The sequence below is a fragment of the Leptonychotes weddellii genome, chromosome 6, assembly GCF_054177405.1.
Source record: "Leptonychotes weddellii isolate Sample4059 chromosome 6, ASM5417740v2, whole genome shotgun sequence".
Taxonomy (NCBI): Eukaryota; Metazoa; Chordata; class Mammalia; order Carnivora; family Phocidae; genus Leptonychotes; species Leptonychotes weddellii.
This window is the reverse complement of record NC_138374.1, coordinates 36,739,723-36,763,643: the sequence shown is the minus strand read 5'-3', so window position 1 is coordinate 36,763,643 and position 23,921 is coordinate 36,739,723. Positions and strand designations below refer to the sequence as shown.

At 47.4% G+C, this 23,921-nt stretch overlaps 1 protein-coding gene across 1 annotated transcript in view; it reads left to right on the top strand.

The window, feature by feature from the left end:
• The first annotated feature begins 2,989 nt into the window (after nucleotides 1-2,989).
• The window catches only part of WDFY4 (WDFY family member 4), a 236,720-nt gene continuing 215,788 nt past the window's right edge, over nucleotides 2,990-23,921 (top strand). The window contains exons 1-7 of the mRNA XM_081823086.1: nucleotides 2,990-3,813; nucleotides 13,868-13,982; nucleotides 14,816-14,922; nucleotides 16,985-17,119; nucleotides 19,642-19,831; nucleotides 21,681-21,870; nucleotides 23,632-23,821. Of these exons, the coding sequence (XP_081679212.1) occupies nucleotides 3,580-3,813; nucleotides 13,868-13,982; nucleotides 14,816-14,922; nucleotides 16,985-17,119; nucleotides 19,642-19,831; nucleotides 21,681-21,870; nucleotides 23,632-23,821 (1,161 nt within the window). The 5' untranslated portion in view covers nucleotides 2,990-3,579. The remainder of the gene's footprint in view (nucleotides 3,814-13,867; nucleotides 13,983-14,815; nucleotides 14,923-16,984; nucleotides 17,120-19,641; nucleotides 19,832-21,680; nucleotides 21,871-23,631; nucleotides 23,822-23,921) is intronic.

Genomic DNA, 23,921 nt, shown 5'->3' with positions numbered 1-23,921 from the left:
CTCTCAGGGCAGTAGCTGAGGCCTCCTACAGGGAGCTCATGAAATGAGAACACTTGCCATCTGACTCCAAAAAGCCACTGGAGCGACCCCTGAAGGAGACTGAGCTGCAGACAGACAGAAACACAGTACAGCAAGATACATGGCAGGATGCAACAGAGATGCCATTGCTTTTTAACCTACCAAGTAAGCAAGAATTAAAAAATGATAAGTAAAGAAGTGTGAACTCTTGTGTGTTCTTGGTCAGAGGACTATACGTTGATGCAGTGTTTAAGGAGAAATACATGTCAAGATCTGGCTATTTCCATTGTAGGAATTTAAGAAGGTATTACAATCTATTATTTAATCATGGATATAGGCAAAGACTTGGACACAAGGCCTATTGTTATAGTATTATTGAGAGTAGTGAATAATTTGAAACTACTTAAATGCCTACAGGAGATTAATTAAATGAAGGATCAGTGTGACTCTTATGGTCACCATCAGCCATTCAAAATGAAGATGTAGAGGGTCTTTAACAGCATGGAAAATATTCATGATATGTTTTTGGGACAAAAAAGTTATGAAATAATTTGTAAGAAAAATGGGTTGAGAGAAGATATTTGTGATTTTTAAAACCAGTGGGGGACAAGTTTCTAGAATATACTTCCTCAAAGCAATAAGAAAAAGACAGGCAAGGAAAAATAAGCAAAGGTTGTCAGTTTGCAGAAAAGGAACTGCAAATAGCTAAGAGGCATCTGTGATGCTAGGGCTCATTAGAGAGAAATGCAAATTAAAATGACAATGAGGGATCACTTTACTTCAATCGGACTGGCAGACATTAGAGAGCCAGGTAATTGGTGAGATGGAGCCTGTGGGCAAAGTGTGACCTGGTGCCAGCTTTCTGGAAGCATCTTAGTTGGTGGTACTCAGTTGAAGTAAGCGGGTGTATAACCTTGACTCAGCACTCCTGCTCCCAAGTTCATACCTGGAGCCAGTCACACGCAGCCCCATGAAGGGACCTGCATGGGAATGTCCAGAACAAAACTGAGTGCAGTACGGGAAGTCATGGGCAATCTGGCCATGACTGCGGAGTGAACAAGTCAGATAGGTATGTGATGCCCACTTTGTAACATGGGCAGCAGTTAGAAGAAATGAAGCTGACAAACGCAGAGCCACATGGGTAGGTCTGAAGGCATACACTGAGTGAAAAAGTGAGCTGCAAAAAAGATGCAGGTCATTCGGGGAACTCATAATGCCTGTATTCAGAAAGCGTGTCACCTGTGCCATGTTGGAGAAGGACCCATGTTGGGGTGGGGTGGGGTGGGCAGGGTGGGGAAGAAGGGAATTCAAGTGGGGAATGGAGGGCCGAGGAATAAGTGAATAATAAACCAACCAAACCAGACAGGAGCCTGGTCCAGGTCAGGGAAGAGGCATCCCACCACCTGTTCTTGAGGGTCACCCCAACAGAAGAAACAAAACTCCCACCAAGCCCCAGCCAACCAACCATCAAAAGCAAAAGTATAAATACAAAGTCTGCTTCGACAATATCAGGAGGATGTTTTTTATTAAACAACATAGTCATAGATAAAAGCTGGAATACCAACAGCCATTTTTCTGGGTATAGGCAAGCTGGTGTCAAAAGCTCAGAAACAGCCAAAGTAAAACCAATGCATCACTGAAATAGTAATTAGTGAAAATTGATTGTGCACACACCAAAAAAGACAGTTTGCGAAGTGGGAACACTCAACCCAAAACATAGAATGAGGCTCAGGGGTATATGGTTATAAAGCAGCTTATATAGTGAGAAAGCAGTGACTTTATTCTTCACAGCGAGTGGTTATAATGTTAGAATTTTCTTAAATGACAGGCAGTTGGTCAATGGTTGCCTCATATCAATCTTGGAAAACAGTTTAAGCTTTGCTCCTGATTTCCAGGTGTGTAAGCAAGAAACAACTGAGGGCAAGTTAGTTTTGCAAAATAAGTTAAATTAAGTTTTGCTTGTATGAGTAAACTGGGCCAGTCTGCTTAGGGAATTTTCAAGTCTGGTATGCTTTTTTTTTTTAAGATTTTATTTATTTATTTGACAGAGAGATAGAGAGTGAGCACAAGTAGGCAGAGTGGCAGGTAGAGGGAGAGGGAGAAGCAGGCTTTCTGCTGAGCAGGGAGCTGGACGTGGGGCTCGATCCCAAGACCCCAGGATCATGACCTGAGCCGAAGGCAGCCGCTTAACCGACTGAGCCACCCAGGCGCCCCTGCTTTTTGTTTTAAAAATTGATAGTCTTCCTGATACTTGGTTCCTCTCCTATTCTGACACTGAACTCACATGGCTTTTGTAATAAGAAAATGAAGTTTGAGAGTACTAAGCATGTGTGGTGGAAGAAGCCCTAGGGACTCAGGGAGTTGTGTACATAAAGGGTAAGAATGTTTCAAAGAGGGATGGTGTGTCTGGCCACATGACCCTTTATCCACTCCCATTCTAGCCTGCAGGGAGCATGTGCTGGGCTAAAAATAAAGCATGACATCTGCCCTCAGCTGCTGCAGCCCAGAGCACAACACTGGTGGATCCATCTTTGTGTGCCCATCCCTCTTGTTGCTATGCCATGATTGGTGGTTGTTGGTCACTGGCTGGATTCCAGAATGGACTCCTACATGGTGACATTGTGGTTGGGGAGGGATTTTTGCAGGAAGCCTGGGCATTCTGGGCCCCACGTGGAGTATCCTATACTCCTGACACACAGCAAACAAATCTTGGCTGTGCTGTGAGTCAGTCATGACTCAACTAAAGACTAGGACAATTGAAAAGTCAAGGACACAAATAAAGGCATCTTCTTGAGGTTACCCTTCTGGCCAATTGGTCTTTGGCTATTTTTACCACATAAGTTCTTGTCCTCCTGCCTACTGACCCAAGATCTGCAGCTTGCACACATCACCCCTATGTGTGTTAATAAAGGAGCTCTTTTAAGTTAGCATGGGGGGGGGTGTTAAAGAGTCCTTTTGAAGACAAAGTTCTTTAACAATATGGAATGTGAACCAAATAATGCTGAGAGTGAAGAACCTATGTCCTTTCAGACTCATGTGGTTGAAGGAAGTTACCATTGACGATACAGAATTACAGGCCTGTACAAATATTGGTGACAATCACACATACCCCTTCTACTTACTTGGCCTTTTAGGGGAGGAACAGCAGCAGGCAATAAACAAAACCAAAACAAACAACAAAAAACCCCCAGGTTTGGTGTTGAAGGTTTGCACTTCAACTGGCCATCTAGCTGCCCGTATGCCTTTGGCCCAGCCAGTTTCCTTCCTTATATAGAGAAGATGAAAATACCCATTTCTCTCCTGAGACTGTGTAAAGAGCCCAGCACAGTGTCAGGCACATGTCAGATTGTCACTATGAGTCACATCTAAGTCAGAATCTCTTTTAAAAAAAAGTCTTATTTTCGTCTGTTCAGTTTCAGATTCTTAGCAGAACCATCTTCAATAGGAACTGAACCGAGTGAGTACAGTACCTTGTCCCACACCCAGCCTAATCAGGAAGTGCTGTGACAGGACTTGACATTTTTGTTTTTTGTTCTGAATTCAGATCTGCTTTGCTAAGGCATGGAGGCAGAGGACGTTTCAAGGGCTGAAGACAGAGCTGAGTATCCAGGTTCCAAAACTGAAGGCCAGCCTGATGTTGCTCAGCCTGACTTCCCACATGGAAGGCAATCTCCTGGTCCCACTGCTCTCTGGGAGATGCTAGAAAGGAAATTTCTGGAATACCAGAAGTTGGCTCATGGGAGCCCGGCTGAACATCAGCAGAGCCTGTTGAATCTCCTCCCACTGTTCCTGAAGGTTGGTATTCTTATTTTTGAAACTGTAAGAAGATGATACAGTGCTCTGGGGACACTTCTGGGATGATCAGAAGCTGGAGTTGGTGGTTTTAATATCATCACAAGTGGTCCCTGCTGGGTTTCTTAGAGGGGAGCGTTGTGCTATTTAATAAAGATGGCAAGCAAGGCTCATCTCCAGGATGAGGAAGAGTTGGAAAGGACAGTTGGCTCTTGAGTAATATTGTCTCCTTAGTTAAAAAAATTATATTGTTCAACCACAATCCCAATGTGGGAGCCAGAGAAAGACCAGCTGGAGTTAGGGAAAGAATGCGTGTCCTGGGTTGCAGGGATGGCAGGTAAGCTCAAACACCAGCAATGTCAACAGTGAGGCCTGGGAGAACACAGACACCAGCATGGGAGAGAAGTCCAGCCTGTCCACTAAGCTGCCCTTCTGGCCAATGGCAGCTGGTGACAGTTTGGGTACAAAGGATTCCTTTTGCTGTCTCAGAACAAAGGTCCTGCCAGTGAGGTCTGCTTTATAGTTGAATATGTTGAAGTTTAGTTGCAGAGTTGGAAACACATCTTTTTATGAGGACTTAGTTTTTGCTTGACTATTGATTTTGGGTTATTATTTAAAAAAAAACCAAACCATATAGCTACATTCAAAGCACAGAGAATATGAGATACTTCTCACATTTGAAACTAGACTAAGACAGATTGAGACCTGGCAGGTTTTCATTGGGAAACTCCCTTGTTGATTTGTTTCATCTAACTTATTAACCAGAAATATTTAAGGATTTCCAAAGATGAATCAGAATCTTCTTGGGATCATATTTCTAGGATGCACTGAGTACTTAGGCATGCCCTTCTGTAAAAAAATTTTGCCAGCTAACCTACTGTCCATGAATTCATTATTTTCCTCCATCTTTTGGACTTGTATACCCCATCCATTCCATTTCACAGACTGGATAACTGGCGCATAGGGAATGTACTGGAAAAGAAAAACTAGGTGAGGAAAGACAGCTCAGGTTTCCCATTCCTAGCCCTCCCTGCCCTGACAACCCTAACTTCTGGAGGGTGGTTTAGTCTCCCCCAGTTCTCAGGTCAACTTTGCCTTATGGAAGGAAAAATGTGAGCAACCTCCTGCCCCCCACCAAAATTTGCTGCCCCCCCACACGTGTGGGCTTGGCCATTGCACTCTTTGCCATCCATCTGGGCAGCCGTGGCTCTGTTGAAAGGACTCTCATTCACGAGCCAGAGCTTAGTCCTTCTTTACCTCTTTCCAGATTGTTGATTTGAGGATTCATTCATTTGTTGTACACATATTTCTTAAATTCTTATACCCTGTGCTGGGGCCTGGGGCTATGAGAGTTGGGAAGATAGACAGAGGTTTTACCATTGTGGAGAGTTTAGTCCAGAATGGAGGATCCTAAATAGCATCCAGAATGTGTCTTGTTTGCTTGTAGGGGTTAACGAAGGACTTTGTGGCCATTTTTTTCAAAATGGAACGTTTTCACATGAAAATCAGATTTCCAGTTTCTCTTGAAAATTTTGGTAGATGTAATACTGATGACTGGATGGAGATGCCTAGGGGCACCCCTTTTAGACAGAAGATGGTCTCTGTTTCTCAGTTTGCCCCAGTCCTCCATTCCCTAGTATTTTCGCCCAACCCACATTACTCATTTATGTTGCCTGACCTGAAGGCATTTGAGCTTGTGACCCCATGCGTACAAGCAGTTCCTATTACTGAACTTCGATATTGGTCCATGTTTCCCAAGCCCTGCTCTTACAACTAGAGGCATAATGGCCCTATTGTTGAACGCATGGGCTTTCAGGTCAAATAGAGACGGTGTCAAGTCCTGGCTCCATTGCTAATTAGCTGTGCATCCTTGAACAAATTATCAAATATTGCTGAACCTCAGTTTTCTTATCCGTAAAGTGGAATCAATAACACTTTGCTGGGAGTCTGTGAGGGTGGGAGAAGATAATGATTGTAAAGTTCACCGCACATGGAGAGCAGACATGGTCCCCATTACGTTTCCACTAGACTCCAGGATACTAACTGCGTGTGTGCAGTTTGAGATCCCATTTCCACAAGTCCCCAAACCGCTGACACAATCTGATATGTTTTGAGTCCCTGGAGCTCACCTCTGATGAACCCTGCAGAAGCAGAATATTACAAGCTTTTTATCATTGCCTAAAATCTATATTCTTTTATTAAGTCCTACATGTCTACAAACCTGTTGTTTCTGTTAAGTTCTAACTAAGAAAACCCCACCAGAGTCAGAACCCTTAGGCTTTTTTTTTTTTTTAAAGATTTTATTTATTTGACAGAGAGAGACAGCGAGAGAGGGAACACAAGCAGGGGGAGTGGGAGAGGGAGAAGCAGGCTCCCCACTGAGCAGAAAGTCCGATGCGGGGCTCGATCCCAGGACCCTGAGATCATGACCTGAGCTGTAGGCAGATGCCTAACGACTGAGTCACCCAGGCACCCCACCCTTAGGCTTCTTAATTAAGGGTTTAATGCAAAGGAACACGGGAAGGTCAAAGGATTTTTTTTTTCCCTAGTGCAGATAAAATCTGAAGTGTAGATGAAGACTGACAACGTCCATTGGAATACAGGTCCTTGTGTAGGAAGTCAAGCTTGAAACCACTCTGTTCTGATTTTTTAAACCACAAAACAGTGTTCTTCAAGGTTATCTATAAATAACCCCCTTGGAAATATGAGGATTTAAAAAGTTATGCCAAAGGGGCACCTGGGTGGCTCAGTCAGTTAAGCATCCAACTCTTGGTTTTGGCTCAGGTCATGATCTTGGGGTCATGAGATCCAGCCCCCTTTTGGGCTCTACACTCAACACAGGGTCTGCTTGAGAATCTCTCTCCTTTTCCCTCTGCTCCTCCCACTTGTGCTCTCTTTCTCTCTCTCTAAAATAAATAAATAAATAAGTAAAATCTTACAAAAAATTAAAGAATAAAAAGTTATGTCAAAGCCTTAGTCATGAACTGGTTGTCATGGCAACCACGCCCCCACAGGGCTCTGAGACAACCGAGAGCTCTAAAGGAGTCTTAGACTACTTTGTTTGGTGGAGCTCAACTCTCTATACCTGACTCTTTTCACTTTGGGCCCAAGGGAAATTAGGATGATCTGGAATATTCTTTGTTTTAAGACAATGCACACAAGGGATTTTGAATTGCCTCCCCTGCTTAGAAAAGGCTGTGTCCCTGGGTTGTGGGCTCTTGCCTGCCTGGCCCAGACCCTGTGTCAGTTAGAGACAGTATGGGAGGGGCAGCCCATGTGTAGTTAGGGCTCAGGGAAAGGTTGACAGCAGTGAGTGCCCTGCCTCAGTGGCCCCACCTGCCTCGACCTAGTGAGTCTTGAGATTTGGCAACAGGGACTGTTTGGTGTGGCAGACTCCCTCAGAGCTGCTTCTTTCCCATCTTCTTCCCAAAGAACTTCCTTTCAGCCTCTTTGGCTTTCTCTCATATTTGATTCCTCCAAATCCACAGCAGAGGACAGTGTTTTCCCTAACTCTGCGTTAACCGCTAGGCCAGCACAAGGATGGCCTTGGCTGGTTCTATAGCAAATCCCAGCCCCATTGCCTCCTGAGTGGAAGAGCAACTACAGGGCTGTTGAAAAGTGAACCCATGCAAAATTTGGGTGACTATCTTGGTAGTAAGGGAGAACCTGATGGAATTTCAGGGCCTTGGAACCCCAATGAGGAATTACTCTGGAAGGATGAGTCAGAAAGGAAGTTCTCATCCAGAACTACAGGCTCTCCTCCTCCCGGCTCTAACGATCCCCTCCAGAGGTCAAGGAGGGGATCTTAGCCAGGGCAGGTGGGCATTTTCATTGATAATAGCAATAACATGCACCAAGCTCTAATTACCTAAGCCAGGCATTTTGTTTAGTGTTGATAAGCCTTCATAATAACCCCATGAAGTGGGTGTCACTTTTATCCCAGCCTTGCAAATAAGGAAAGGGAGGTTTAGAGACGTTGCATAACGTGGCCGAGGTCACGTAGTTGCTCGTGAGGAGCAGAACTTAACCGAGACACTCTGTCCAGGCCTGTGTCATTAGCCCCTGGGCCCCCTCACTCGGGCAGTGCTGGGGTTCGTAGAACAGAGCACATTTGGCTTCCTTCCCTGTCCCATGACTCCCTGGACATATGGCCTCGCCTGGCTCATACCGATTGGGTACGAAAAGCGTGTCATGCCCTCTACATGTGATGTGTGGACAGCTCCAGAATGTTGCAGATGAGCCCGAGGTTTTATTGCCTCACACAGGAAGCAGCACAGAGCTAATGACTTCTCTGTGTAGAACAGTGTTTCCAGGAAGGATTCACGGGACTGCTGTTGTGTTCCTACAACGAGCCTTGGGCTTTGGTCTTTCTAGAACCCTTCCTATCAGAGGCTCTCACACCAAGAGAAGCAGGCCTTTCTCTAGCAAGCCTGGGTAGATCCTGCTGGCCCTTGGTTGAGTTTGCTTTGGGGGAAAAGGAAGCGCTGCAGGTCCTCACATTGCTCAGATATTCAGTAATAACAGACACAGGGAAAGCTATAGATGTAGTTGTTGAGAATTGTTCTTGGAATATGTACTTTGAGAGAAAACAGGCTGAGAGATAGGGAAACCCTGTCAGTGACTGTAAAATTCCTCACTGTCTGGGACAGACAACCTGGGAGGTGGGACCAATGGGGACAAGGGGAGCTCTGTGGATGTGGTAGATTAGAGATGCTGAGAATGGGTCCACACTGCTCCCTTTGAGAGGTGGCATCCACATCCCCTCCCGGGATTTGTGACGACTTGGCTACTGGAGTAGGGCAGAAGTGACATGTGCAGGTCTAGGCTTCAAGAGACTTGCAGCTTTTTGTCCCCGTCACTTGTCACTTCCGGTCACTCTTCGAAATCTGCTTCCATGCTGTGAGGAAGTCTCAGCAGCCCTGAGTAAAAGCCTACGTGTAAAGGAACCAAAGCCCCTGATCTTGTCGCCGACAGCCAGCGCCAACTTACCAGCCATGTGGGTGTGCCATCCAGCAGGTGGAGCTCGAGCCCCGTTAGCTGCCCCAGCTGAGCGATGCAGAGAAAAGCTGCCCCTGCGGAGCTCTGCTCAAATGGCAGATCCATGAGAGAAATAAGCCCCTCAATTTGGGGGTGGTTTGTTGTAGAGCGATCTATAGCCAGAACAGTGGGCAACATGGGGGGAATCATTCGTTTCCTAGTGTGGAGGGATTAGAATTAACACTAACTTGATCGTGCTTGGGCAGTGAGTGTGTTTGTGCACGTGCGTGCATGCATGTGTGCAGATACACAGGTAAGCACAGGTACTCTGAGACTAATAGCCCTGCCGGTGGTGCAGAGTTTACACCGCTGAGTGTGGCAATCATTCTCATATAAACCACGCAGGGACCCAACTGATAGTGGAAGAGAGAGAAGTAACATTAAATATAATAATAAGGATGAGCAGTAATTGTTTCCAAATGTAGTGTCCCGAGGGGGCAGTGAAGGTAAATACTCTTCTTTGTCCATCCCTGATCTACCCAACCTCAGAGTGGGGCTTGCAATGTGGCTTCTTCCCATCTTGGAGAAACAACATTTTTTGTGTGTGCAAGTAAAGTTTTGACACATCACTTTTTAAAAACAATTTATAACAGAGAGGCGCCTGGGGGGCTCAGTGGGTTAAGCGTCTGCCTTCGGCTCAGGTCATGATCTCAGCGGCCTGGGATCGAGCCCCATGTCAGGCTCCCTGCTCAGTGGGGAGTCTGCTTCTCCCTCTCCCCCTCTGCTGCTCTCTCTCTGTCAAATAAATAAATAAATAAATAAATAAATAAATAAATAAATAAGATCTTCAAAAACAGGCCATGGCTTAGAGGCGGGCCACTGGTCAGAGTGTGCAGACTTGTGCTCTAACCTATTTAAAAAAAAAAAAAATTACAACAGAGAGGGTGAACTGTGTCACACAAGCAGGGAAAATTCCCAGTCTCTGGAATGTTTTGAGTTCACTTAAAGACCAAACCACCAAACTCGGTGGTAATGAAGAAATAGTAACATTGCAGCCATCCTTGAAAACCAGCCAGGTTCTGTCATTCAAAAGCTGGGGTTTTCTCCCATCCCCTCAAGAGCTTTTGTCATTCCTCATCTTCCTTTGGAGGCCACAGCATCATTTTCTTTCTCTTTCTTCCATGGGAGAGACAGCCACGAGGCACGATGGTGCAGCTTAGATAATGTGGGTAAATAAAAATTTTAAAAAATATTGAGCAATATTCTCCCAGCATGCAAGTCCCAGTTTGGGAAAAAAAAAAATAGGTCCTTTTGGAAGCTGCCTTAACTATTTGGGGGTCTCCATGGTACCATTCAGTAAATGATTGCCTCTGTGCATCAAACAACACCCCAGTGGCCTGAAAGAGTTAACGTGGCCTCCACAAGTGCCCATCGCAGTCCCAGGAAGGAGTGTGAGCCTTGGGAGAATCTGGCTGAGCGTACAATTACTGTTCAGCTCACAGTGGCCCAATTTACTTTATTGTAGAGTGCCTGCAGGAGTCCCACTGCTTGAAGACGATCTAGATGCTTCTGAGTCAACTGCCTGTAAATTGGTCTTTGAGGGGTTTGCCAGTGCAGGGAGGAGGACAGGAATTTGTTAGGAAGACATCATAGCAGAGTTCTCAGTCCTGGGGAGGAAATAATCTTACCAGAAATTCCCAGCCAAAAGGATTGATGTTTTCTTTCTGGGGATTCAAGTTTCCAGGTGATAGCCAGTTTCCAGGTGGCAGCCTTAAATTTCTTAGCTATGCACATGCTACTTGGCTATGAGTGAGGTAACTCAGCTCTTCACTCTGCTGCTTACCTGATTCTCTGGGCTTACTCTCCTGCCTCAGCCTTAGTTTCTGTAAAGTGGGAATAATCATAACAATACTGATCTCAGAGGGTTGTCGTAGGATTAGTGGAAACAATGCACATAAGTGCTTGGTCCAGCAATTGGCACAAACCCAGCATGCAATACATTCAGCCATCAATCTGCAGTGTGGATTTCATAATCATGTATTCACTTATCTAGTATTTGTTGAAGGTCTACTATGTGCAATAACATTTAACATTGACCTAGCATGTCTGTAGTGGTTTTTGAAAAAATATTTTATTTATTTGAGAGAAAGAGAGCATGAGTGAGTGTGAGAGCTTTAGGGGGGGAGGAGGGAGCATCAGAGGGAGAAGCAGGCTCCTGGCGGAGCAGAGAGCCTGACGTGGGGCTCGATCCCAGGACCCTGGGATCATGACCTGAGCCGAAGGCAGACACCCAACCGACTGAGCCACCCAGGCGTCCCTAGCATGTCTGTAGTTTTAGCAACATTCTGATGAAGTACTTTCTTGTTTATAAAGGAAAGGGGCAACTCTGCCCATTTATAGGGCAGACAATAAAAAAAAGTATTTCAGGTACAAAGTTTTGTTCAAAATAAATATCCATGTACTCACCACCCATATAAAAGAAACAAAACATTTCGGATAAACTGACACCACCTGCACAGGCGTGCTACAGCTCATTCCCTCTCTGCCCTCCTCCAGTGCAAACCCCCACCCTGCTGAGTTATCATTCCCTGTGGGGGAATATATATATTCATTGAATATATTATATGGATACAATACGTATTATGTATATTCAAATATATATCTAATATATATCCAAGTTATACAATAATATGAATGCATTTTAATAATCATAAGTGATATTACTGTGAAATTTATCTGTAGACTCACAGGTTTTTCTAGACTCAAAACCGTAATATACTTTTACAACTTGCTTTTTGCACCCAACATTCTATTTCTGGATTTATCCATATTGATACATGTAGCTCTATTTCTTTTTCAGTTCTATATAGTATCCTCACATATGTATGCCACAAATTATTCATTCATTGTCCTATTGATGAACATTGAGTTTTCCTATGTGACACAATCACAGATAAGGTGCATAATAGTTCGTGTTCATGTCTCCTTGTGTATATGTGCCAACGTTTCTACAGGGAATATGCCTAGAAGGGAATTGCTAGGCCATAGGATGTGTCCCCCTATAACTTTATTGGATTTCAAAGGTATTTTCTGCAAGTTGTGCTCCATCAGTAGATCATGGGGGTTTCCTGGTCCTTTCCCACGTTTAGTATTGTCAGGCTTTACATTTTTACCAACCTGAAAAATATGACTATCTCATAGTACTTTTAATTTACATTTTCCTGATTATCAGTAATTTGTTATTTATTGTATCTTTTATAAGTTACTGGTTTCATTTGCCTGTTTTAAAAAAAAATCAGGTTTTTTTAAAATTAATTTGTAGGAATCTGGACACGATTGCTTTGTTCATTATATGCATTATAAATATTTTTTCCCAATCTGTGGCTTGTTTCCTTTGTATGTAGCATCATTTAATATAGAGAACATTTCTAAAAGGTTTTTACTCTTTAATAAATATGGTGTCTACAGCAAGGAAACACATTTCCCTCTGGAATTTTGATGCTTTTCTCACCTTTTCTAGAAGGAGGCTCTCAGCTTTAAAAAACTCAGTCATGTCTTTTGGCAGGAATGTAATTTAATATGGCTGGTGAGTAGAAGCAGTGGATGGCAGTCCAGCAAAATTGTATTTTGTTGAGGCCATTAATTGCCAGGAACATGCTCAGAAGCCTACCTCCCTTTGAAGGTGGGAAACTGGAAAGGTGAAGTTGCCAGGAACTCAAGGCCTGTGCCAAGAAGAGTCACTCAATTCTGACTGTTGGTCTGGAGAGAACTCTCCTCATCCTAGGACTAGTAAACTCTGCCTGTGACAACACAGGAGAACAAAGGGAGAAGATTCTAATGAAAAGCAGACTGGGAGGGAATTCTGAAAAGGGTCGGGCATCCTAAGTGGAATTTTAAAATTAATGACTTCTATTAAATAGTTTCCTAAACAATAAAAGAAAAAGTCCAAGGCCAAAAGATGACCAGATAGGATAGAACCAGAGAAGGAACAGAGAAGAAAGAATTTTAAAGAATTTAAAAAAAGAAAAGAAATAGGAGATTAAAAGTGACCACAACCACTTGGACTTAAAAGAATTTCCTGAGCCTGGAACTAGAGCTAGAAAACAAAGGAATTGATTGAGAAATTTCATTTCATGTAAATTTCAGATTTCTGTACAGCAAAACCTAATAATGCCAAATTAAAAGAGAAAATGACAAATTTGACAAAAATCACGATAGTATTATGGACCAAGTGTTAACATTTTTTTATATAGAAAGAGCTTTTTAAAACAAATAAGAAAATAGCGAAAAACCTAATAGAATAATAGGCTAATGGTAAAAACAGGCAATTCAAGAAGCATGAAAAGTGTTCATCTATTTTAGTAATCAAAAGACTGCAATTGAGATTCTCATTTAAGATGAAAATGCATGACAGTGCACAATGGGTGTACAGAAACTAGTCCCCTCCCATGGAACTCCTGGTGAGGCTAATCAGGTAAACTTTTTCTGGGGAATGAGTTAGTAATATGTACCAAAGCACTAAAAATAAATAAATAAATAAATAAAAATAAGAAGCATGCCCTTGTAACTTGCAATCCCACCCTTTAGAATTTATCAAAGGAAATAACTGTATGACTTAAACTACGATATCTGCACAAGGTTTGAGAAGCATGAAGCATTCAAGAGGAGAATCAGAGAGGTAGCAGTTGATGGGGTAAGGTGAGGGAGAGGGGGACCTAGAAAATCACCCTTGGAATTTCCCACTAGGGCAACTGGGTGCTTGGCAGAACCATTCGCAGAGACAGGATATAACAGATTTGGGAGGAAGGCAGTGGATTGGACTACGTGTATTTGACACTTCAGGAGCATGAGTTCAGGGGCTGATGTTCAGGGCTCAGGGCAGAAGTTGAAGAATTCACAGGCACTAGGGTAGGGATGCAGCGGAAGCTGTTAGGGTAGGTGTTTTGGTGGCCTTTGGGATACACCTGGGACAGTGAGGTGACCCACTGGTTTGGGCTGGCAGGGAGAGCGGCAAGGCGACTGTCATGCCTCGCTTTGTAGCTTTGGCATCTTTGCTGGAATCCTGTTTATTGCACTTCAGGCCTGGGAAAACTCTGTGGGGATCGTCTGCTTTCCCAGTCTCCAAAGGCTGGCAGAAGATACTTCTAACCAGCTTGCCCGAGAGATACAGAAGGCACTTGTGGGAAAGCCGGCAGGTAAGAGAACACTTTATGGAGAGCTAAACAGCCTTGCGTGCTCCTTCCAGGACTCCTGCGAAGCCCCTCTCTGCTTTCTAGTGGAGTCTGAGTGGTGCTTTCCAGAGAGCACCACAGGCTCACTTCTGCCAGTGAGGATGCTGGGAATGAAGGGAAAGGTTGGCAGAGGAGGGAAGAGGGACTTGCAGAATTCTGCTGCTCCTGGGAGGGACACACGCACACACACACCAGGACCAGGGTCTCTGGGAGGAGAATAAAAGGTACACCTGTGTGTTCAGTGCATAGTTTGATCCAGAAAAGACACAGAAGCCAAAGCCAAGCATGTTTTCTGTTTTGGGGTCTCCTGACTTGCATTCTTCTGCTCCTAGAGCTGGACCCTGGAGGCTGGGCAGAGTTTCACGGTGACTATGGGGCTGAGGGGCAGGAGGGGACTCTAGGGGAAGGAGTATCTTGAGCATGGTGTAGATTGCAGGAATCTCTGCAATATGAGGGGCTGAAGGATATAGGAAGTGGAGGTGGGGTAAAGACTCTGGATTGTGAGAAGTCCAATAGCTGAGGAGCTTCTTATTATTTGGTAATGGAGAGGTATTGATGGTTGTTGAACAAGGATGGTGACATGATAAAGACGATCCTCCCAGGAGATAAATCTGGCAGAGTGTGAAACGTTTGGTATGGATTCAGATGGCATTGTGGGGAGGAAAGGAGACAGAAGTGCCCTAAAGATGCTAAGGCACATCTCACGGGGAAGGAGGCTAAGGGGAGGGAAGGAGGGTGGGCAGGTCATTGCACCGCCTTGCTGGTAATGCTTTCTCTCCTTCATGTGCTATTACCAGAGCAAGCGAGGGAGGCGGCTGGGCAGTTGCTGCGGTGGAAGGGGGATGTGGATCAGGATGGCTACCTGCTCCTGAAGTCAGTATTTGTGCTCACGGGGACAAACTCGGTAAGTTCCAGGCCCCTTGGGCCCCAGCTTGGGAGCTCCATATCCATGTGCAGCAGGACGTCCCAGCAAAGGGCAATGGCACATCTCAAGAGTGTCTTTTTTGCTATGATACTGATTTATCATTTCTCCTGCCCTATTTCCCTTCTGACCTGGAACATGGACTTGAGCATCTGAAAGTCATTTTCGAATCCTGCTTTTCTGAGTTGACAAGCTGTGTGTCACCTTGGGCAAACTGTCACCTTTCTGTGACACAGTTGTGTGGCTAATTTTAAAATGGGGGATAATGCCTTAGTTCTCGGGTTAGTGCAGGGATTAGCAATGGCTGATGTGTGTGGACGGTTTTCTGTGTCGGGGCAAGGCTGATGTGTCCCATGCAGGTCAATTAAACCCCCTAAGCCCTCTGAGTCAGACTCTGAAGCCACGTTAGTCACCATCCTGTGTTCCTGCTCTCTGTCTGACTCCAGAGCCTGCGCTCCAAGCCACTGCTCTTTACTGCCTCCTGCTAAACTCAGACTGAAGGAGCCCCCCTTAGGCACCAGTCCCACGCCTGCCCGGAGACAGTGCCTGAATGAGACTGGCTTCTCTTTCTCCCCTTCCCACGGTGCCCCATCCCAGTTGCAGACATGTCCTCCCTGCGAGTGGATTGCGGATGGCTGGTGTCCTCTTAGGCAGAAGCAGCCCCCGGCAGCTGTGGCTAGCAGCAGGACTGGCCAGGGGTCCTGGACAGGGCAGGCCCAGAGACCCATGTGCCTGGTGAGAGTGCCCACTGCATGCCGGTCTGGCGCTCAGCGCCGGGAGCAGCAGGGAACCAGATGGAGGCATGGCCCCCCTGAGGCTAACAGTGAACACAGACCTCAGCCGGGCATCTGAAGCAGTGTGTGCAGCTGTGAGAGGAGCTTGGTGTGCAGTTGCTCACTGCAGGGAGGATCCGCTGGCCTTCGCTCTACATAAACCGCCCGGACCACCATCAGCATGGCAGCCTGAAGCGCAGGGCAGGAGCTTTTCTGCCCCCGGGGGCGGGACTGTTCACAGTCTGGTGGTAAAAATTAACCTAAGGGCTTGTCTTCCACCGTGAGCAGCCAGCCCGAAAAGCAGTGAGACAAGTAAGCAGTTGGCTTTCAGTAGAGCCCGTACAGCATGGAGGACAGGGGACCCCCCCCCCTGCCGCCAAGCTGGGTCGCAGCAGAGCCACGGCCATTATCGCATACTGGAAGCTTTGAGGGGGAAGGGTAGGACCAGCAGCCCGCCTTATATTTCTGGTTCTGGCCCGGACCGTACATCCTTCCTTTCCCTTTTTCTCATTTTGCCACTGTATCTGTCACATTAGTACGCTGGGTGGGAAGTTGGGTGGGCAGTATGCGTTAGACTAATGCCATACATGCGCCCACGTGCATACGTGTGCACACACACACGCAGGCGTTGCTGCTGCCGTAACCCCTGGGGCAGCTTCAGGCAGAGCACGTGGCAGAAAGGCTCCAGGAAGCTCCATACTCAGGCTGGTCCCCTCCCTGCCCACTTCCTGTCTTCTCCCCTCTGTCTGGCCACGCTGGTTATCAGTGGTCACCTATAGGACCGTTTCGGTCTTGGGGAAGTCTCAGACCTGAACGAGGGGATGGGAAGGGCCTTGATCAGGTCCTGCATTAGGTGTTTGCCCTTGTTATGAACCATGCCCTCCTGAGTGTCCAGTTCCCTAATCAGGAGGCAACCGACCCAAATCAGTAGTATGATCATGTAGGAAAGCCCTTGTTTTCTGCTCTGCACCTGTCCCCCCCTCCCTCGCTCCCTCCCTTTGTTCCTCCTTTCCCTCCTTCCTATTAGCTCTCCTGTAAAAGAAGACATGTTAATCAAGCACATAGTGTACACTCTACATAAATGTAATCTTCACAGCCGCCCTAGGTGGGTCAGATGATGGTCTCCACGCTAACTTGAGAATGTGTTGCCCAGAGAGAGGACAGGGTTTACCCATGTTCCCGGCTAAAACGGCCGCAGGGCTGGACCGCGCCGGTCTGGGTTGGAGGGGTGCTCCGCGGGCTCTGCGGTCACGTCCGTGCTTCCCTTGCAGGAGACGCTGGGCAGAGTTGCTGAGTCTGGCCTTCCAGCCCTGCTCCTGCAGTGCCTTTACCTCTTCTTTGTCTTTCCTCTGGAAAAGGATGAGCTTTTTGAGAGTGATGTTCAAGTTCAGAGGATGTTTGTGCAGGTGAGTGAGAGGAGGGCTCCACATCCCTGGGCCAAGACCTGGCTCTGCTTCATCTTCCTCAGTCATAGCCCTGAAGCGACTCTGTCCTCCTGGAGAGCCAGCTCCTCTGTTGGTCCCCATGCTCTGCAGATGCCAGCAAGCCTGTGCACTTGGAAAATGGATGTTCTTCTTTCTCCATCTCATTGCATCCCTCGTTCTCCCCCAGAAAAGTGTGCTCTTCCTCCTGCACTTGGCCCCAGCAGCTTCTCTTCCTCCAGGCTGCATTCCCAGGCCCTGCTTGCCCTCCCCAGCATGTAGGGCCTCCTGTCTCCGGCCCCTGCCTCCTCTGAGGACAAGCACGCTACCTGCACCTGCATAAGGGTAGCCAACATTTTCCAAGTACTTCCCTGAACGCACCCATGCCACGGCCTCGCACCTGTCACCTCCCCGAGCCCTCTGTTCCATTCCAGGGTGTGTATAGTATTACAATTCTGCTTCCATGTCACCTAAAGTATGGTGAGTGAAAGTGAGTTCAGGGGCACAGAGGTAGTGGGTGAGGGGCTGGGATTGGGCTCCCAAGACCACTTTGTGAGGTCACCTCCTTCCCCCTCCCAGAACCTATCACAGGCTGCTAAACATCAAATGCAATTTCCTGGTGTCCTTCCCCATTTTTCCTATCCTCTCTGACTACCAGCAGCAACTTTTAGCATAACTTCTCACCTCTTTCCCTGACCCCTTACTGACCAGTTCTGCTTTCTCAGCTTCCCGGATGCTGCATTCTCCAGAAAACTCCTCTTGCCTCTCTGGAGGAGACCTTGATCGGGGGAGGGTAAGGAGGGCCCTGTGTCCTACTCAGCTTTCTGCAGCCAGGGCCTTGGGGCACCGTGTCACAGAGCAGGTGCTTAAGGGCTTTTGGGAACTTCCAAGTGCATTTGTGCATTGCACATGTGCATTCACGTTAGGATCCATTTGAGATTCATTCTCAAGCCAGAATCATTGTTATCAGAGGTTATCTCACAAGTTCACTTACAGTAGGTTATCCCTTAAGCTGCATTTGTTGGAAACTGAGGCATCATTTATCTGTATGTAAATCATATTCTAAGTGGTGGCCAGGATGCAGTCCTGGGCACGTGGAGAAATCTTTACCACGCAGTTTTTACGTGTCCTGCAGAGAACTAGTGCAGCTCTGCCTTCAGGGTTCGAGCCGTGTATGGGTAGATTGCGAGCCACAGTGATAGGCCACGGCTGCATTCCCCAGGGTTTTCCTTATTTCATTCCGCAAAAATATATGGAGCTCCTCCCATGTACTGCCCTACACCAGACCGATGGTTCCAGCAGCAAAGCATAATACCCTCTCTCATAGAGGTGACAGAAAGATGGGGAAGCCAAACAGGGTAAATAATCATGTAATTAAATAGCAGTGTCCCAATTTTTTAAGTGCTTTGAAGGAAAAATGGAAGGTGTGCTGGGAAATGAGGACAAGGGGACCTGATTTATAGCAGAGCATGAAGGAAGGCTGTCGGGAGGAAATGGCATTGACCCAGAGCTGAAGGTGGTAGCAGACATGTGAAGGGGGAGGGGAGGGGACAGGAGCAGAAACGGTGTCCAAGCCAAGGGTCACATGGCCACGCCCACCTGCGGGGGAGGCCAGCAGATGGGGTCTGGAGCCCAGCTCTGTGGCTGTCCAGGCTGGACTCTGTCACTGTGCTCAGAAGGGGCTAATAGATTCAGATGGAAGGAGCTTTTCATATTTGCCGAACTAGAAGGAGATCCAGTTAGACCACCCAGAGCCAGAGGGAGGGCTGCACACAATCACAGGTACGAGAAGGTGGGGCTAGTCTGCACAGAACTCTGGGAGCCATGATTTGCCCCAAGCGGCAGGAAGGTATCAGAAGGCCCTCTGGTAGCCATAGGGAGACTGGTGGGGAGGAGGCACGGGGCCCAGAGAGGAAGTTATAGGATGAGGCTCATGATCTCATGAGAAGTAGGGTTTGAGTGTCAACCAGGGATCTGGGAACACATCTCTCTCTCTTTTTTTAAGATTTTATTTATTTATTTGAGAGAGAGAGTGCAAGCATGAACAGGGAGAGAGGGAGAAGCACACTCCCTGCTGAACAGGGAGCCTGATGTGGGGCTTGATCCCAGGACCCTGGGATCTTGACCTGAGCTGAAGGCAGACGCTTAACCAACTGAGCCACCCAGGTGCCCCGGAGCACATCTCTTTTTAAATAGCCATGGGTCCTATTAATTCTATACTTTAACTTTTGATGACATTTTTTCCTGCACTTCTATGTAAAAGGACAACTCTCTAAGTCAAACCCTTCTTTGTTATTCTGAATCGGAAAGGGTAAACTGCAAACTTTAGCCCACGCCCTGTCACCCTTTTCTAGGTGATATTGCTGACCATGATGCTCTGGGGCAGAGTGTGACCCATACAACCCATCCTTTGCACTGAGACATACGCCTCTGAGCTCTGGAAAAGTAGGGAAGAAATCTGTTACAGGAAGGAGGCTTCCTAACCAGGCATTTTTTTTTTTTTCCAGATGTTGCTGAACATTTGCAGTGAGCCTCAGGGGCTGGAGAGACTTCTATCAGGAAATGAGCTCCAATCTCTAGTGATTGCCACTACCTGTCTTCGGGAACACAGCTGCTGTTTTTGGAAGGAGCCCACCTTCTGTGTGCTGAGGGCAATCTCCAAAGCCCACAACCTCGGCATCATTCAGTACCTGCAGGGTATGACCCCAGGAGACCAGGGCTGGGATGTGGGCCCACTTTCTACAGTGAGACCTTGGAACCAAAAAAGAGATGGACAAACAAGGTCTTCACGGATGCCCATCTATGCCCAGTAGATGCCCCTTTGCTTGGTTTCCTTTACAAAAGTGCATTTCTTATTTATTTTGGTGCTCCATCGGAGGAGGAAAGGAAAGGGGAACTCATTTACTGCACACACGCTATCAAACAGACCCCGTGCTAGGCCCATTTGTGTATTATCTCATCAGTGTCTTTGAGATGAATATTAATGCCATTTGGTAAAGGGGGAAAAGGAGACAGGGTGGAAGAACTTGCCCAGCTCCCTAACTCACAAACAGGAGAGATCACATTCTAAACCCAGAGATGCCCAAACCAGTGCTTTCGGCTCTGCTCTGGGCAGCATATATAGGGGTTAAGGCCATAGATTCTGGAACCAGACAGCTGGGCTGTGGACTCCAGCTCTGTCCTCCTGTTCTCATCACTGAATGACCTTGAGCACTCAAGTGCTTATGTGCCTCAGTTCTTTTATCTGTAAAATAGGGAGAGTAAACCCTTGCCCTGTGATTTGTCTTCTTTCTGGGGCCTCCCGTAACAGGGGGAGTCAGTTGCTGACAGCTGAGAGAGTTCAACAAGCCCACTGCCTTACTGTAACTGAGCCCGGGACCAAATGTCAGCCCCAGGTTAGGGATTCAAGGCTCCCGGTAAGGCCAGGGCCCAGCGGTAATGGCCCCGAGCTGAGCTGGGCCTGAGATGCTCAGTAGCCCAGGTCACCCCCATAGGCTGGAGTCAGATCCCTGAGAAAAAGCTGCATGCATTGGTGGCAGGGGTCTCTCACTGTGTCATTACTGTTAGCTGTCCAAGACAATAACCAGAAAAGAAAATTCTCACCTTGGTGGGGAGCCTGCTGCCTGGAGCACTGAGCCTAGGACTCCCTTAGATTCGGAATGGGTAGTTTCCTTAGGTGTAGAGGCTGAAGAGAAGGCCTGGAAGAAAGGGCTGGCCTGGTGGTTACCTGCCAAGCCCGCAGCTCTTGGGGCTGACCTGCCCATCGTGCAGACTTTGGGGGCATCTGAAGCCTTGCAGCTGAGGAACACAGCACGTGTTATCGAGTAGACATTTTTCCTGATCCACTGGGGTGTCTTTCGTGGCACTCAGAAGAGTCTTCGCCTGGTGAAAGAGCTCTAAAAATAGTGATCCACTGAAATGCAAATCCAGTGACATCTCTCTTCTGACTCAAATCTCCCCTTGGCTTCTCACAGCTCTGGGTAACAGTAATGGGCAAGTCCCAGGACCAGGGCCCACACACGAGCTGGCCCTGCCCTCCTCCCCCTCCCTTGTGACCCACACTTCTGGGTGCCAAACGCCTGGGTACTTTAGTAGTGGAAACACACCATCTTTTGGTCCCTTACCTTCTTACGTACTCCTATATCCTTCCCTGAACTTTTTATCAGGCTGATCTCTGCGCATCTCCAGAGATGCTTCCTTAAGAAGGTCTTTCTCAGTGCCCAGCTCCGGCATCGTGTGGCTCACGACCTGATGGACCCGCCCCTCCTGCCCCGCTGCATGCTGGGAATTAGGGGCAGCTGGCTAAGACCCTCCCTTCCTCTTCCTGTTTCGCTTACTCTCCATCTGGGTCTGCAGAATGTGGCTCTTGGGATTGTACTTCCCATGCGGGAGACTCCTTCTTGACTCAAGACCCAGCAGAAAAGTGTTTTCGAATTAATTCTCATTTACATCTTGGTACATACAGTTGAGAGGAGGGCGGGAAGCCAACGACTATGGCAGAAAAGCTACCGCCTCCTAACTCAACAGGGTTGTTTTCTTCCCGCAGCCATGGACTGCATCAAACTCTCCCTTCAGAACCTCTCCAAGCTTGCGGACAGCCTCCCCGCTCCCGAGGTGAGCGAGGCAGTGAACCTCATCTTGGGCTTTGTGAAGGACTCCTACCCTGTCTCCTCAGCTCTGTTCCTAGAGTTTGAGAATGGGGAGGGCTACCCTCTCCTCCTCAAAGTGTTACTTCGGTAAGTGGTTGTCCTTGGTGGGGAAGAAACTGCCAAAGTGTAGGTCCTCAGTATCATTTGGGGGGCTTTGGAGAAAGACAGATATTGAGGCTTCTTTGAATGTCTTCTGAAGCACAAATTTCCATAGAGCATAGCCAGAGAGACTTTTATTGCAAAAATAATTCAAGGTGCGTCAGGATCTGGGAGCCAGTTCCTTTGAGAATGGATGGGGAATTACCAAGTGTATTTGGTGGTACATACCACACGCATGCCCACTGGCTTGCCAGCTGCCTATTAGAACACACATTTCTGTGCTGGAGGGCTCTCTGGGACGGTTGTAACCAGCTCTGCCTACATGCTTGAGGGCTGGAAGGAGTGCTGAGGAGTCAACAACCCCCAGAAGCAGCCCTCTGCCAAGGACTGGCAGGAGCTGATGTATAAATACCCAGCAATACGCCCCTTGGGTGGGACATCTCTACCCTGCCTCCCAGAGTCCCCAGGAGTGTTACACTCCCGTTGCCCCACAGGGTGCTTACCTGACAATGCTCCTGTCCTGGCTCCCTTCCCTTTCTTCTTACAGACTCTTTCCACTAGCAGAAGTTTTTGGTTCAACTCCCAAATGAACTACCTTCTCTCTCTCAAATCTTTGACTATGAGAAGCCCAAATGAAGATACCACTGAGCTGGGGCAGGACTCATCTCCTCCACTCTCACTTGCCATATCATTTTCAGGTCGGGTCCAGGGATGGATAAGACAAGAGATGGAAATCAAAGAAATACCTTGATTGTTCCAGCTTCTCCATTGCTCTTGGGGAAGCTGCTTAAGGGCAGGGCCACATATACTCCGTGGTGCTCTGCTCTGTGAATATGAGAAGCCGTTTTCATCTGTGGGGTGTGGCTTCCCACTGTGCTTCACAGACTTGACTGCAGAGTCAGGCTTCTAGTCTAGAAGGGACAGTTGGTTGAGGGGGCTGAAGCCCCAAAAGAATGTGACTAGATGGCAACACCTTGAGGGCCTTCCTCCAAAGGGACGCTAAGAATAAACGTTCCTGTGGGGTTGCTAGGTTTTAAACTGGTCTGGATCATGACCAACTTGCTGTTGCTCCCAAGAGGTCAGCAGCATAGCAGTTTCTAGACATTTCTTCTGTTAACTGGGTGGCCGGTTTTCTCCAGAATTCTTGTGGAAGCCAGGAGGGGGAAATGAGCCTGATCCGGGGAGTGTCAGGAAGGACCCATCTCAGCTCATTGGATTTTTTTTTTTTCCTGCCTTACCTGAAGTCATCTTGCAAGCACCTTTGCTCTTGACATGGCAGAGCTGGAATAAGATTTCAGAGAGAGAGGCAGACCCTCCTCCACAAGAAGAGAAAGGTAGCCCACCTACACATAAGTAGCCAAGAATGAAAATAGTACTCAACCTTGACATCAACATAAGGAAGTCTAATAAAGTTTGATTACTTCCCAAGAGGTTTGTTTGCCCACTTGAAATATTAAATCTCTCATTTTCGGGCTGCCCCTGTTCTGCTGGTGTGCATGTCTTTTGGGGTGGGTTCAGGCACAGGAAGCAGCCTTCCCATGAGCAAATGCTTAGCTCTTCACAGGTTTTTATATATTCCAACTGTATGTCCTTACACCTAAGGCCGACATTTGCAGAGTGACTTTTAGCCAGGGTGCTCCCCTTGCCGTGTGGTGCTGACTGGGGGAGACCTCTGGGGGTCTCGCATTGCCTCTGCATCCCTGTGAGGAGCGCCGTGAGCCAACATGGCTGCCTCATCTGTCCCTGCAGGTACGATGGGCTGACGCAGAGCGAAGTGGACCCCCACCTGGAGGAGCTCCTCGACCTGGTGGTGTGGCTGACGACCTGTGGGAGGTCAGAGCTGAAGGTGTTTGACAGTGTCACGTACCCTCAGCTGGAAGGCTTCAAGTTCCATCACGAGGCTTCTGGTGGGTCATCTTCTGTCTCTGGGGGCCCGGCGGCAGCTGGCACTGGGCCCTGACAAATGCTACATGGGTCTTTTCCTGACTCTCTGGGAAGAAACGAACACTTGGCACCTGTCAGTGATTCTTTTTTTTTTT